This window comes from Rhipicephalus microplus, chromosome 1 (genome assembly GCF_043290135.1).
Source record: "Rhipicephalus microplus isolate Deutch F79 chromosome 1, USDA_Rmic, whole genome shotgun sequence".
Taxonomy (NCBI): Eukaryota; Metazoa; Arthropoda; class Arachnida; order Ixodida; family Ixodidae; genus Rhipicephalus; species Rhipicephalus microplus.
This window is the reverse complement of record NC_134700.1, coordinates 269154791-269171818: the sequence shown is the minus strand read 5'-3', so window position 1 is coordinate 269171818 and position 17028 is coordinate 269154791. Positions and strand designations below refer to the sequence as shown.

Here is a 17028-nt window from a genome sequence, read left to right as displayed (position 1 = left end):
GCTCAAGAAATTACTTGCGAGTCGACGTATGTAATCCCGAATGCATAAGCGTTCCCCGCGAAGCGCTGAAGGACGTACGGGGTTATAGATTGGAATTGAGGACATTCGGACCCCGACCGAGCGAGTAAACACAGACCAGCGATTTGGCCGATGCATTAGGAAGCCACAAAATTTAAAAGAGACGGGCAGACGTGGGAGAGAGGCAAGCACAACTTAAGTGGTCAGCAAAGCAAGGCGACGTGAAAACCGAAATGAGCGCAAGCGCATGCAAGAACGCACGGAAAAGAAGAAAAAGGAAGAGAAGAAAACCATTTGGTCGGTTATGACCTGAACCGCCCTGCGTACCATATCTCATTCTGTTGGGCTGTTTGCCAGCACTGCAAACAGTGAAGCCCTTTCGCCGATGCGCCGCTTTGTGCGCGGATAACAGGGCTCGCCCGCAAAGGCAAGCAGAAGGCAAACGCGTATTTGCGTCTGCATCGGCGCGTCGTTTATTTTTTTTTCGTCGTTCCGTACCAGCGTGTTTTTGCGGGCGTGCGCCGTGCCCGTTGCTGCTAATTATGTCTGCAGGGGCACTTGTGTGCCCGCGCTCTATGTGCATTATATGGGATGTGCGCCGACGACGCGCATGGCTCGCTTCGGCAAACACGCACCGGGAGAGGTGAAACCGAAAGCGCGAGGATGGAGAGGACAAGGGGAGAGAAAAATGTGGCCGAGGAGGAGCTCGAAAGTACACCTGCGCTTCCTGCGAGGTCCGCTCCTCGCGTTTGATCGCAGGTACCGCTCTCCGGCGGTAAACTCACGGACCCACTCTCTCTCTCTCTCTCTCTCCTCGGCCCTCCCGAAATGGGACGGCGGCGCAATCAACGCGTATGTTGATACAGCGCAGACAGGTCCTTCCGTGAGGCGACGCCCGTGTCGGCTGCGTCGTTCTTTTCCCGGGGGAGTGCGCCGGCGTGAGAGCGTCGTTCGGGACGAGGGGGGAGGGGAAATCGGGAGAAATCGCGAGGAAGAGGAGGAGGGGGCTTTGATAGCGGTGGCGGCGACCGGGGATGCGCTCGAAAGCGCATTCGACCGTGGGCGCTCGGCCAGCGCGACGGCACGTCTAGGTGCGACGCCAGAGTGTGCCGCCGAGCTGCGTCGGGGCGTGAGGGGCTGGAAACAGCCGAGTGTATAGGTGACCCTCCTCCCCGTAGCATCGATCGGGCCAAAAAGAGAGACGGACAGCCCGAGGCAGGAAAGGCGACCGTTGCGCCGCCGCCGTCGTTAAAGGGAAAGACAAATAAAACAAAACTAAAAGAATAAGGAGCGAGGCAGCGGCGCGCCCCGCCTGCTGAGAGGAGCGGCAGTGTGCGGTCGGGCGGCTCAGCTGTCGAGTGCTTGTCATCGGCGCCGTCCTGCTATGCGTCGACCGGCACGCCGACGCGAGGGCCCGCCGCTCGCTGGCCCCCGGCTTCCGTCCACTGGCCGGCGTTGAGCGGCGGCACGCCGATGGGCCGGCCGCGGCGGTGGCCCCCGTTGCCGCTCCTGTTGCTGTTGGCGGCTGCGGTGGTGCTGCTGCTGTTGCCCGCTGCCGCCACTTATGCCCACAGGCACCGCAGGGGTGAGCGACTCCGGATTTCGTTGGGGGCTCTTTGACCGGCGCCTCGAAGGGACGCTTTTGGCGTGGTGTTTACGCGTTGGTAGTTGTGGGCAGTCAAAACGGATGCCCGTGTGCGGGAGCACCGTGACTTCGTATTTCTGCACTGTCTATTCGTCCTGTCATTGCTCGGGAGTCATCACTCCTTTACGTGCCGACTTAGAGTGTGTCTTTACTGAGGAAATACATGGGCACATATTAACTCGCATGTTCTTGAGTATGGTAGCGTTTTGTACTAGAGACATGGCAGCAGACTATTCAGTTGCAGAAAAGTGGATCTGCAACTCGGGTCATCTATATAAAATATTTTTGTGTATTGTGCCCTTTACAGTGCACAATATTCGCGGACAAAATTTTGTATTAACCAGTGCATGTGTACAAAAGGATGATGGTGCAGCGTTTACCTTACTTTGGAAAACCACATTCCACACTTGGTCAGATGTCGCCGACTGGCAGAGCTACACCCTGGAGCAAATACTTGAGCAGAGGATCTTGGCATGGTTTTGGTTAGCCTTGCGGAAACGTCATTCCTGAGTAGAGCAATGGCTTAACGATACCTTCAAGCATTGCCACTGCTGATCATTCCGGTTATACATCCTGTGATTACCTTGCTATACAGAGCACCCTTAGATTTCGGGCATAGTGGTGAAGTCTATAAATAGAGACTACCGCTGTGATGCAAGGTCAGGTAGCTGTGGTGTGACAACTGCATTGCTTGACCATTGCTCTTCCCAGGCTTCTTTAATGTTGTCGATGTTTTGCAATGCGCCCACTTTTTGCCTTCCTTTACGGCTTCTGCTAAGGCATGATGCAAGATGGTTTTGTATGAATAAGGGCATCTGACCGCATTCAGGATTCCGCAATTGTGTAAGGGCAGGATGGAACTTCAGATGCTTGTGGATGACAGTAAAGTGGTTGTGTTGTCGAAGAACTCGTATCATGGCACATTTTGGAAGTAAGCACATGATCTAACAGAGTTAATCAGGCTGAACATGAAATTGGGCATTCCTTGTTTTTATTTACCACATGTATGTGCATGGGTCCCTCTTGAGAACACTTGTCATTCATACTGTCAAAGTGATTATCACTTGTATGTGTGCAAATTATAACTGAAAAAAAAAAGCTACATCATGTTAAGCTGCAGCTTATAGTACTACTACTAACATATTGTAAGAATATTGTAACATATTGTAAGAATATTTTGTCTTGTTTCCTGCAGATCACACTCGGGAATTTTCGTGTGGGCGCCTGTACTATCGAACATTCTACATGGACCGCAAACGCGAGATCCTTTTTGTTGGTGGCATGTAAGTTTTCAATAAATTAAAGCACTGGTTTTCAACACGATAAACTTATGGAGAAAGAAGTTGTGCTTATATCATAAAACTTTTATGTTCCAGGGACAAAGTTTTCCGGCTCAGCTTGGCAAATATTAATCGAACCAAGTGCAATGTAAGTGTGTTACTAATTTTTATGTTGCAACTGTATTTTCTCGCAATCCTCTCAAAAACATATATGTACATGTCATAGGTAAACCTTAGGAAGCATATTGGCATCCTTTGTCTTTATTGATGTGATACATGTAATTGTCATAGACAAGTAAGCACACAGCTGTTAATTCCTGGTTTAATGTGCCAGCTCATTTTCATGTACTATAACACATTGCCGTACTGCACAATCATTGAGTGAGCTGCTGGTCATAGAAGTGGGAGTTCTAATTATATTTGTCTAGTTGTGTTGCTATTGACACCGATTATTGACAAGTTTTATACTAGGCAGAGTTATTTGCCATTTGCATAGTTTTTCCTTAGCTCTGATGTTAATACGTATTCTATTAGCTTGTTACCAAAGGTGTTAATTTAGGTTTATCTCTACAATTATTGTGTTTTGTGCTGCCCTCTCTTTCTATTTGATATTATTTCAAAGCAGACTATTTTATTTCAGTCTGACTGCCTCTTTGGTGGTCTGATATTGACGGGGTCTGGATTGATTATTATTGAGTTCTTCAGTGGGTTGATAGTACTCATAAACATGTGTATCAGTACTGTGACGTGGCATCATTAATTTGTTTGCTTTCTTAAATATATGCAGCCCGTTGCAAAAGAAATGCTCAAAATTAGGAGTCTTTGGAGAGCTACAGTGCATTTGGCTGCACATCTTTGGAGGATGTACTGTCTCACGGCACACAATCAGATTACTGGAGCCGAACTAGTGTTATCGCTGAACTTTGCTTAGTGAACTGTAGTTGCAGTTGCCTACGTCTTCCTATGTTTTTTTCTCACTCTTCTATGATGGATATGTTAGTGCACTTTGCTGTGTATTATGTTTAGATTTTATTGAGTCAAAATACAGTGTTCATGGAGGGCACATATTTGTTACTGAGGCTTGCATTGCATTGCAGGACCGGAGTCTCAGTGCCAACAAGGACGTTGTTTCTACCTGTGTTTATAAAGGAAAGCGAGAGGTGGGTGTCAACACAGCTCTTCAGCATGCTTTCTATATGTAAAAAAATATAGCATGGGTGTGGAGCATGGCTTGTTTTATGTGAATAACGGACGTACTACACTCACCATCTGCTTGAAAGTTTTGTTAAATCTAGGCTTGATGAATGGTTGATTGAAAATTAGATTTGCGGTGGCTCGAATTCTAGTATCATAAGTGTTGTAACGATTATGTACCAAATATGTACACCATGCCTCTTATAACCTGCCTGAAAAGGTGGTTTCACGGCAGGGTGATGCACACTGCCGTGAAACCATCTTGTTGGGTGCGTTATGCGTTGCCATGAAGCTACACCAAAGGGGATTTTTACATGTTTTGGGGCCTTAATTTAATCAGCGAAAAAATTCTTCAAGTGCGTTTTACGAAAGCTGTGATCAACATTAAGTCTGAACTTATTTAATTGCCTTATTTTATTTGCTAAACACTATGAAAAAAAATGTGCACTTACTGCTTATGAAAATAATTTCATAGGGTTCAGCGTAAATTGAGGACGACGCAGCAAGTGGCGGAAAGAAAAATGATAGGTGTAATCTTGACGACAAGAAGAGAGCAGAGTGGGTTAGGGAAAATAATGGGGCTAAGGATATCATGGTTGAAATCAAGAAGAAGAAATATACATGGGCTGGACACGTAGCACGTAACCAGGATAACCGCTGGTCATTAAGAGTAACCGACTTGATTCCCAGAGAAGGCAAACGCAGGAAGGAGAGACGGAAAGTTGGGTGGGCTGATGAGATTAAAAAGTTCGCAGGTATAACGAGGCAACGGAAAGCACAAAACCGGGTTGGTTGGAGGTTCATGAGAGAAGCCTTTGCCCTGCAATGGGCGTAGCCAGTCTTATGATGATGATGATGATGGTGTAGTTTTGGATGCCTACATCTGGGATATACCAATCCACAATGTTGTTAAAATTAGTGGCTATGAAGGTGATGCCACATGGCTAAGGTGTACTTTGCCCTTAAACGTTTTTTGGTGAGATCATTTTTGGGCTTTCTGAAAGCTCTACACCCGCTGAAAATAGATTTGCATTCACATGGAACTGAACTGTTCAGCCTTGGCAACAGACATGCGGTGAAAGAGGGCTGCTCAGGAATAAAGGGCAGAGTAGGTGTGGTGGTGGACGGCCATTTGTTGTGGGATGTTTGCCAATCGTTACCGGTTGTGTCTTATGCCATGTGCACACTTTTGGCCTGGAACTGTGACAGCGTTGAGTAAGCCTGTCAAGTTTGCTTGTGCATTTACAGAATGGAAGGGATTTAGCTTACTTGTATATGGAACGCATTGCTTGACAAAGTATAAATAGCTTGATTCATGCAGTTAAGCTTACACTTCACATCATCATAAGGACACATGAAAAGTATATGCAAAGCACTACTGTGACTGCAAGGCTCAACCACCATGGAATTGAAGTATAATCTGCTGTACAAAAGTGATCAGTAGTGATTCATAGATTAAAAACAGATTTCTTTTGGTGTGTAAATAACCAACTTCATCTGGATTTGTGAAGATCAGGCACTTTAGCAAGGTTTTATGCAAATGATGTTATTAAATACCAAATTCTGTGGAATTTGAAGTTGATTGAAATCAGTCAGATTATTTTAGCTTAATCCCAGAAGAATCTTATTTCTCTCATTAGAATCGGTAGTTATTAATCAGTGTTCCTTACTTTTTTTGTTGCTAAAGTAACTCGGTTCAGGCACATTGAAAAGACCATGAGTTTTGACCTACACCAGCGTATCTGATGTTCACATGCTGCATTCCTAGCTGTTATCCTCAGCATTGTGTTTTACATTCATACAAACCTTCTTTCAGGATTACGAGTGCAGGAACCACATCAAGGTTATCCAGCCCATTGGAGATGGAACAAAGCTCTACATATGTGGAACAAATGCACAGAATCCAAGGGACATGGAAATTTATGTAAGCATTGAAAACATGCCTCTTAAGCTTCACTGAGCACAAATCGGTTTGAATAATTGCACCAACATGGTACAGAGCCAGTTGAGTCTCTACTGTATATATGGTTGAATCAGCTCAATGAAACCTCATTATAAGAATATTCCAGTAAATAAAACAGTAGTAACTCTTTGACAAATGATCACAGGGTCCTTGAGTTACAAATCTTTGAGAGAATAAAATCTTAAAAATTAATTTCATAATATTGTTATTTCTAGCTCCCACTTAAAATTGTGAAGCTGTGTTGCAGTATACAAGGCCTGCACCATATAAAAATGAAAAAATAACAAGCTATACTTCCTGTGAATATCTCTTAGGATGTTAACAGTGATGCAGACAAGATTCTGTTTAAAACAATCTACTGGAAATTAGAGGTATTCAGTGAAAGGGGGAACTTGAATGTTAGCATTTGTGCGAATTATCAACTAGAAAATAAAAACAGTAGTTATGATGGAGAGCTACTTGTTGGCTGCGATTGTTTTTTGGAAACCTTTGTCTGTGCACTTCATTTAAAAAACAACTTCATTTATGGTGGTGTGGTAAAATGTAAAGAGCATTTGTTGAAGAAGCTTTTTTTTTTTTTTCAAATCTTCATCTCTGCTTGTTTCAGTGCTCTTTGCTATAAAATGTATTTTTTTTGTGTATTCCTATGCAATGGTAATTTTTTAGGACATCTGTTACCTGCATTGTGATGTGGTAGCTTTGTTCTTTCTGGGAGATGAAGTGCTCAGTCTGATTACGTTATGTTTTGCACTTGTCAATATGTTTACTTTGCAACATATGTCTTCTGCCAAGGTGGTCCAATCACGTCAGTTGCACCGTTTTGCTACACTCTCATATTCCTCTACCTCGCTGCGCACATTCGTGTGCAGCTTCCATCAACTGCGCCATAGTTCATAAGGCCACCTGCATACACGGCAGTAAACCATTTTTTGCCCAAAAACAGTGTTTTCCTGGTAACAAACACAGCTAGAGCTTTTTCATAATGCCAATATACCCTCCACTCGCTCCATTCTGGCAGTGTGCTTTTTGTCAAAACATTCAGGCTAACCCAGTCTGTGCTGCTGCATGTACCTCTGTTGTTGAGAGTTCAGCGTGCCATCAAAAGTTTCTCTTTTGTTAGGGAACTGGCACTAGCACACAAACAAGTAATGTGTGTGTATGTTTGCACATGCACACATGTGCGTGCATGCACGTGTGTTTGTGAGAGACACTCCGCAACCATAATGTATGCGGTATCACTGCGTAATGTGTGACTGCGGTCAAGTGGCACTGCACAATGCGCATTGGCACTACCCACTGTAAACGGCATCTTCGCACAAATTAAGTTGCGTCCGTGCAAAAATTTATTTGACACTTTGCAAAATTTTGCTATGCCTATTGTCAAGCTTATCTGCCCATGTAGAGCGCATCTGGCACAATGTGGTGTGACTACTTACTGCTCGCGTGTCTTGCTCATTGCACGTCTTGATTTCGAAACTGGCGTGACGCGGTGGCAAACTGCCGCACTAGAAATTTAGCCTTGCCGTCAGCCACAAAGCATAAATGACGTGATGCTTTTAAAACACTGCTATAAATATGTTTGTCATCGATTGACAAAAAAAGGTCAAAGCTGCTCCGACCTCGCAAATTTTGCCAACTGATTTCCTCCCAACCCTTGCATTCTAAGCTTCTGAGCATGCAAAACATGGCCAACATTTTTTGCAAATCACACAGTTAGCATGAAGCGTTGCTGCCACGTGGATTTCTCGCTGTTCAATGGGGTGTCACATTATAGACCTCCGCAAAAGCTGAACCCTGTAAGGCCCTTCATGTGCACAGTTGTAGAATCCCAGTCAGCGAGAAATCTGAAAGGTTATGGGGGAGGTACGGCCACTCATGCGAACCCCTTGCTCCTCCCCCCTTTTCCCTACGAATAAGATAAACCATTTGCACTTCTTTTTCCTAACCAGTCGGTTGTCCTCTGCCATATGGCCTCATTGTGGGATGCTCTGTTCGTTCCCCAACCGCGTCAGTTGCGCGGGGACCTACCATTTGCACATTGACAGCATATTGAGGTGAAAAATTCTTGAACACGTATTCGCTGAAGCCAATGTTTTGTCACGCAGTATTGTCACCTGTGAGGCTGCCTTGAAAAAGACAGGTGTGCTTGTCGAAATGTCCAGGGACAACCCTTGTTAAAGAATTTTTCCTCTCTTCAAGCTTCCATCTTCCCCTGAACTTCTGCCTTTTCAGCATGTGAAGGTGCAACTCCTAGGATGGCAATGCCGCTATGCAGGAAAAAAAAAAACATGCACCCTACCGCCATCCCTCCCTTTTAAGGTCAGATTGATCACTGACCCCGCACACTTCATACTAATTTTTTTTACCTGTTTTTATTTTTCAGGAGACTTTTTTGTAATACTTGGAATATAGGAAGGAAGTGTTCAACCTGAAGTGCTTGGAAGTGAAAGGAGAATGATAATTGGTGCTCTTGCCTTTAACAATTGTCGACTATGATAGAGCATCATCCATAGTGTGAGCATCATCCATAGTGATAGAGCATCATCCATGGATTGCACAATCAGTGCTGTCAAAAGCAAGCAATGTGTTCTCGTTTGCAACAAGGTTTTGTTCATCATCAGCTGGTTTTCTGGTTAACATATTTTTTAATGACTTCAGTCATTTGCAGAAACTGTATGTTTCATGCTCACTTCGTCACTTATGATTCGCTTCAACACATATTTTATACAGTGCAGTGAAGCCAGCATGTGACACTTTCTTGTGTTGAGAACTTGATGGCTTCTCTCTGGCTGTTGGCCTTGTCTCCTTCTTTATATTGCAGAAGCTTCTGAATATGCACACTAATAAGAGTGTTTTCTGAAAATTTAGACAATCATCTCCAAGTGATCCTAAATTCCATTTTCTTTTCTTCCAAGCCTGCTCGAAAATTTCAGACTGATAGGCTAGTTGAATTATGATCTAAGACATTTTTTGAATAATAATAATAATATCTCGGATTTAACATCCCAAAACCACAATATGATTATTAGAGAGGCCGCAGTGGAGGGCTCCAGAAGTCTAAGTACTCGGTTCCTCATGTTCCAAGTGTGCTGCAGAACAGACTTTTTCGTGCTACAATATTGCTCTGAATCGTTAACTGCCTGGGCCACCGCTGGACGTCTTCTTTCTTTTTTCTACATCTATCGCATCCAATTATTGGCAATTCGGTAACGTGTTTTATTAGGCCACTTTTCATAATAGAGTACGTCTTTCTTTACTCAGAACTGTGTGTGTGGTTTGTGTCCCTTACAGAGTAGCAACCTGACAGAAGTGTCGAAAAGTCAGCTGACATTGCGAGACATTGGTCGGGGTATAGGAAAATGCCCGTTCGATCCAGATGATAACTCTACGGCTGTTTGGGTTGGTGAGTTGAAGCATTGTTTGAAGCACTCTGTTGACTGCTAGCCTTGCTTTAGTTAGCTAATTAGTTAAGTGCTACCTAATTCATCTAAGGCTTTTGTTGTTGTTGTTGTTGTTGTTGGCACACATAATTGGTGAAACATGTTTCGAGGATTAGTCAGGTGTTGCAAACTCTTTAGCAGCAATTACTCACAGTGTTTTCTTTTTGTGGTTTTCAGACAGTAATTTAGGAAACCTTTATAAGAGTGAAAGAACACATATTATTAACAATGCTAATTTCTAACAGTGTCCACTGTTAATCATGTTCTTTAATTTCAGGCATAGGTAAAAGTACAAACTTGGGGGTTACCGTAGTTAATAAAACTAAATTTTTAAAGAAATTGGTCAATAAGAAATAAAGCAGGTACTTTGCCTACAAGTTTTTTAGGGGAGTACCGTAAGTGAGGAAGGCATGATTAATATATTTATTTGATGGAAACAGATAACGAATGAAAAATTAAATGCTGTGTCTTGATATGTGCAAAACAATTTCTTGTAATTGAAATATGGACAGTGAAAGGCTAGTATGCCATTCTTTTTGTTCTTCTGGTTTAGGTTTATGTTGTTCTTCACACTATTTGATGTGCAGCTATATTCAATACAGTGTCACTTGGCATATGGTAGTAGTAATGAATGCATGCTTTATACATTTGTTAATCAAAACCTTCTTTGCTGAATGTGAGTCTCTGAGATATGGATAAAGTTTCAGCGTTAAGTCCTCAGTAAATTCTGAGGTAATTGTCTCAAAGCCATTTTTTCTGATGAACTAACTCTTCAGCCGAGCATAAAGGTACGATTTGCCTGCCATCACGTGCATTGCTCTGCAACTGGTAGAATGCTAAAGGTCTCATGGGTCAGACTTTAGGTGCATAGGAAAAAACATTGAGGGATCACAATGATTGTTAACTCTACCTTTATGATGTCTTCCTTTGAGTGTGCCATTGTCAAAGCTCGCAATTTAACTTTTCTGGACAGCAATTTGTTTGTAGTGCCAACTTCAGTTTTCAAACATTGGTTGCACGCTTCATTACATTTTGGTTGTCACTTACTTTGGGTGTGACCGATGCTTTTTAATGTATTGGTGGAAGTTTCAGCTGTTGGTAAATATTTCAAACGATTCTATCCATGTCATCGGCAGAACATGGAAACCCTGGGGACATGCCAGGATTGTACAGTGGGACGGTCGCCGAATTTACCAAGGCTGACACTGTGATTTTTCGATCGGCGCTGTTCAACAGGACAACTCACGAACAAAGCGAGTTCTTCATGCGCACGCTCAAGTATGACTCCATGTGGCTTGACAGTAAGTATGCACTTTCAGGAAGTTTGTGTTGTTTTTCCTCTGCTTTCTTGGTGAACCAGTGTCTCCCATTATCCAAAGAGCTCTGAAGTTTATGATAGTTGTGAAGTAGACGTGATCTCAGCAGTGAGGATTCAGTTGTAGCATTTGGAAGCTCTGCTACAACAAACTGCTTCACGTTATGATAGGCTCGGGTAACAAAGCAAGTTGAATTCGATATGAATCATATTCTCGAACAAGTGAAGGAGCTGAGTGTTTGATCTTCATAAAAAATGAAAATGTTTGCTCTCTCTCTCACACACACACACACACGTGCATGCGTGCGCACACACACGCACGCATGCAGGCGCACACAGGCACACACACACACGCACACACACACAACGAAAACACCAGAGTCAATAAAAGGTAAACTAAGAAGCGTCAGCCCGACCAAAAATAGATGCAGTCCTCATTAACCAAGTGAAACGTATAAAGAGTCTAAATGGTCATACAAGTTCACATGGTAAAGTCGTCAAGAGAGTCCATAGGAGAAAAGAGAGTGGTACGAGAGACGAGTCTATCAGTTTACACTTATTCCTTTCATTCATAGTGAGGGTCTCGTTCTGCTTGGTTTGATGCCTTCAGGTAGTATGCAAGGAATTATTGGTCAGCTGCCAGCTCGTAGTAAAATCACGTGCTAAGCGGCACCAAACAGGCAAAAAAGTGTGTTCTACACTCGCCGTAATGGGTACTGGTGGCGTTGACTGACGCTCCCACGTTTGAATGCACATATGTACCCTGTAAAGTGGACGGAGGCATGACTGCCATCGTAGCCTAATGGCAGAGTATTGGACGCTGTAAAGGAAAACTACTGATCAGCGAAGAAACCAGACTGAATGCCGTTTCTTGTTTCCAACTTCTTCTTCTTCTTCTCTCGCAGTACTAGCCTGCACACGTTTATTCCTTTCTTTTCCAACATACTCTTGCCCCCCAGTAGCGTCGCTCAATTCCAGTCTGTACAATTTCTGTACTGGTTTTCTTGAAAAACTTCCCGTCTTGAGGTTTGACTCGACAAGCTCGCATTATACCATCTTGTCCAGGGTAAACGTCTGTGATTCGCCCAAGGGGCCAAACTCCTCCAGAAATGCCAGGCTCTTCGATTATCACCACGTCATTTACTCGGAGGCAGCTGCTGGGATGAGTTGGGTATAGGTGAAGTGCTTGTAGTTCTAATAAATACTCTTTTTACCATCGCATCCACATATGATCCATCATCTTCTGTCGGTATCTCAACTTTTTGCTGATGTCTCTTCGACTAGCTTGAGCACTGATCGCATCATAGTCATTGTTGCTCTGAACGTCCAACAAGAAAATGCGCTGGACATATTGGAGAGGGCTCTTTAGCGTCCGTATACGTGTAGGTCACTGGTCTTGAATTAACAACCGCTTCTAGCTCTAGTAGCATCGTCTCGGCTTGTTCGCTGCTGAGCTTGCTCTTTCCCATCATTTCGCGCAACGAGGACTTGACAGTCCGGACAAGCCTCTCCCACCAACCGCCCCACCAAGGTGTACCTGGCACGATAAACTTCCACTCTATGCGGTAGTTCAGCAGAAAAGATGCGAAAGGAGAGCTCTTCATGACACTCCAGATGTTCCCGAGGTCCCGTGACGCTCTCTTGAAGGCGAGAGCATTATCCGAGTACATTGTTGTGGGTACTCCTCTGCGAGCAAGAAATCTCCGGAACGCTAGCAAGAAGGCACTGGTCGAGATTGCACTCGTCAGTTCAAGGTGTACTGCTCTAGTCGTCGCACAGGTGAACAGCAGGATATAAGCTTTTGATGTGTCACCATGTAACTTATGTTGCTTTATATATAGGGGACCTGCAAAGTCCAATCCTACTACATCAAATTGCCGTGACGATAGAAGACGGTCTTCAGGCATCGGCGCATATTGCATGTTCCCAGGTTTCACATTGTATCTTCGGCAGAGAAAGAATTCGCTGATGATTCGCTTGACTTCTTGTCGAGCGCGGATGATCCAATACTGCTGTCGTATTTGCATCATAGTGCTTGCCACACCACCATGCAAAGCTTTGCAGTGAGCCTCAATCACTACCAGAGTCGTGAAAGGATGTCTCTGTGGCAGTATAACCGGATGTTTTTCGTCATATGTGGCGTCCATTCTCTCGAGTCGTTCGCCAAGCCGAAGCTGTCTGTTTTGTTTCAAGAAAGGGTGAAGATCCATCAGCCTAGACTTTTTGGGGAGTGGGTGTCCAAGCTGCACTTGTTCGACGTCGTTCGCGAATACTTCCAGCTGAACATATCGGACTCGAAACATTTCAGTCTTGCTTAGCTCCCGTGCCGAAATTGCTTCGCTGAGTGAAGTTTGAAGTCCACGGCATTGATCCACAAAGCGAAAGACCCAGGCAGTGATGCGCAGGAGCTTTTGCAGGTCGCTATGCTTCCTTATATCGATATTTTCCTTATGCTATGCTTCCTTATATCGATAGTTTTTGGATGACGCTTGAAGAAATACATGTTGTGTCTCAATTTCTGCCTCTTCGTTTAACAGTTTGTACTGATTAGGTTCTGAAGGCCAGCTTGATTTTGGCTGGGACAACCATTCAGGTCCATACCACCAATAGCGACATGCGCGTAGAGTCTTTATTGGTATGCCTCTAGTCAATACGTCGTTGCACTGACGGATAAAGATATGCCATTTCTCAGAATGCAACCACGTGCAAGAGGAGTTGTGTTTTTACGCATGTATAAGATAGATGTGAAGGGCACCTAATAAACAGTTAGAAGTTTAGCGCCTACCTTTCTCGGCGTCTGTGTTGTCTTTTCTTTTTCACATGTATTGCGCTAATACAGGCTAAGTTCGTGGATAACCAATCTGCCCGAGCCACAACACTTTTGAATTTCTATTTTATGTGACTTCAGATATGCGAAAACAATATTCTGCATTTAAAGCCTCCTCCTCCTTTTCTTAGAACAGCCATACTTGATTCGTTGTAAAGATTTCACTATTTGCGCACTTACATTGAGGAGTTTTACTAGTCATGCTTGTGCTAAGTTTGCTTCTAGATATGGCTTTATTCTTTCTTTTTTTTAAGTGTGGGCGCTGTTACTCACGTTTTCTTTTACATACATGTCTGAGCTTACTGTGTGCCTTCCTTTGATTTTGTTATGCCTTTCTTTTGTCACCTATTCTTGCAGAGCCCAACTTTGTAGGTTCCTTCGACATTGGAGATCACGTGTTCTTCTTTTTCCGGGAGAGTGCTGTCGAGTACATCAACTGCGGCAAAGTAATCTACTCGCGAGTGGCTCGTGTGTGTAAGGTGGGCGCTGCTTATTGGACTATGAGCTAAGGAAAATGTTTGCTGCATTAATAGAACACTCTGGTATTTTAAATTTCCAGAGCAGTATAAAAATAAACACATCACATGCTGCTTGTATACAAGTTACCTAGGTTTCGTGCAGCCTGACCACCGTTTTATATTTATTTATTATATTCTTATGCTGCAAATGTGCCTTATGTTTAGCTGAAAAAAATTGATTGATGAAATTAGTTAATGCATTTTGAAGGTAACGTATCGGATCTTATCTCGGACTTTACCTGTTTTCTGTTAACCTTGATGGCAGAAAGGTGGAAAGGCCTTTTTCAGAATGCAACATCAACTTTCTAACTGGTTACTTAATGCAGAAGAGATTGAAATAATCTGCAATGTAGTCCTTTTGATTCAAATATGTACAGTCTATTATATACGCTAAAGTTCAAACAGATGTAAAGCGCTGCTTTTTATGGTGTACTTGTGTTTTCCAGTGTGCACGCTCTCTTAATAACTATTAATATGGCTTCGTGAATCTCCCAGAAGCCTGCTAAGTACACCAAAGTTTTGCCAGGACTGAGTAACTAAGAACTGCGGCTTTGCCTATGCAAAAGCACATTCACATCTATATTTATGTTCAGTGTCTTCGGCAACTACCTTGACTGCCTGTTACATAACTACAATTGGCTAACCAAAATTTAAGCAGCCGTCTGCCAGCTGTTAACTACACGTTTTGCAAAAAGTTTTCTGTTGTTGTTTTTTTCGTCACCGCAACTTCTGCAAAACATGGCAAACGTTTGCAAAAAAGTTTCTCCAAGTCGTGCGCCGAAAAAATGCTCAGACGGTGTCACAACACTGGAAGCCCAACGATGTACTGGAAGCTCCATTGTGTGCGGACAGCGCGTGCCTTGAAACACTGAATGATAAGGTCGTGCATTGCTGGCATGGGGAAAGATAAGAACAAAAAAAAAAGCTGGCACATCACAAAACACTGTGTTGCATTTGTAAGCACACTATTAAGGTATATAGCAACTAGATTTTAAAGCATGTATTGATGCCAAGAGGTTACGCTATATAGCACTCATCTTGTTTATAGTGGAACCCGGATTGAATCTGAAGAGCTTCACAAAAAAGTTATATTCTTTAGTACTTCACTATATGAAATAATCTATATATAGAAAGTATTTTGGGGGGATTTTGTGTTTGTTCATTATAAGCAATAATTCATTACTTGTGGGTACAATTTACGAGTGTTTGACTGTAGTTGGTAATATATTTCCTCTTCTTTTATTTTACTTGCACTTTTCATCTTACAGAAAGACACAGGCGGGAAAAATATTTTAACCCACAACTGGGCAACCTTCCTCAAAGCGAGGTTGAACTGCTCACTTCCTGGGGAATATCCTTTCTACTTCAACGAAATTCGTGAGTATTCATGCACCACTCGCTCAACCTTCGCTACCGTAGTGTTCTGGCCTTGATGACTTTGGCTCATGCAGTCTCGCAATTTCCTTTTATTTTTCAGCCTGTTTTCGACTGTACTTCCAATTTTCTGCTGAAGTAAGACTATATGCTTTTGATGTGTTGGTGTTCTAAGCTTGTTCTGACTGTTAAACTGTCGGAGAGGTATACTTAGTCAGAGCTTGGGTTGTCATATGTTCCGAGTTTTCAGTTTTGCATCACTGCATTCGTGTTGGCTTCACCACAGACTGCACAATGTTTGATACTGTGCCAACGATGCTGGACACGCAGTGTAAGTTGGGAGTCTGTGTACTTCTGTCTCGAAATGACAGAATTATGCAGTATATTGTATGTGTGCACTACTGAATCTTAGTGATAGCAGTTGTAAGGCAAGCTTGGGTATGCACAGTAGTAGTTGCACTGTAGCAAAGGCCACCATAATATTCTTTTTTGCTGCTTGTTTTGAATAGCATTTTTTATGGTCATTGTGCCTGCTTATAGGAAGAGAATAACATATGTTTCTGGAAATACACATATCAAGTACTATATGCAACTGTGGTCATTTCTACATGTAGCTGGGCTGAATCAAGCATACCAGTTATGGGCTGTTGTACTGAAGAGGTATGACTTCGAAGTACATACAGTGACTAAAAAATGTTATGCATGTGTTAAAAGCATATTGACAAAACTTATTACAGGTATAGTCTTGATGTCAGGAGAATGCAGGCAGAAAGTGAAATAACTGCACATTTTATTTTGGGCAGCCATGCTAATAGTAAACTGGTTCGCAGAACACTGCTATGGTGACCTTATTTTCGATGGAGGTGGAAACGCTCAAGGCTTGTGTACTTAGATTCAGGTGCACAATAAAGAACCCCAAGTCGTTGAAATTTTTGGAGCCCTCCACTACGGCGCTTCTCATATCCATATGGTGGTTTCGGGACATTAAATCGCAACAATTATTAAGTGGTTCACAGAACAAGCTGGCTTTACATGGTGCTCCACCACCTCTAGTGCAATACGAGATTATTGAGCGTGCTTTGGGGTTTTGATGATTGTGGTCCCGCCTTATTGTGCTTTAAAACTACATGTTCTCAGACATCGTGACAACATCAACTTGTTCAAGGTTAAATCTCTTGTTAAGCATTTTAGTTGGTACAGTATCACGTTGGGTGCAACTTGGTGAGGTTGCAGCTGGTGAATTGCTGTCTTCTGGTACTTACTTTGCAGAGGCTGTTTACAAGTTCCCTGACGATGACAGCAATGTCTACGCTGTCTTTACAACGTCACTGTGAGTATTGATTTGCATAATGTGAACAAGTGTGCAAGTAAATTCAGCTTACTACTAACCTTTGTTTCGGAGCACTTTTAAAAGTGCCCATAGATTTAGACTTGTTGACAGGAGCAGCTTTAGT

The 17028-nt window shown here is 43.1% G+C and overlaps 1 protein-coding gene across 1 annotated transcript; it reads left to right on the top strand.

Moving 5' to 3' along the window:
- Positions 1 to 1331: 1331 nt before the first annotated feature.
- Positions 1332 to 16904, top strand: LOC142817254 (semaphorin-2A-like; the record flags this gene model as incomplete). The annotated part of the gene is given in 10 exon segments (XM_075894320.1): positions 1332 to 1603; positions 2859 to 2946; positions 3040 to 3091; positions 4041 to 4103; positions 5954 to 6061; positions 9392 to 9503; positions 10677 to 10841; positions 14040 to 14161; positions 15469 to 15577; positions 16844 to 16904. Coding segments are annotated over 10 exon segments (992 nt in total), but the record flags the coding sequence as incomplete, so codon positions are not given.
- Positions 16905 to 17028: the final 124 nt, after the last annotated feature.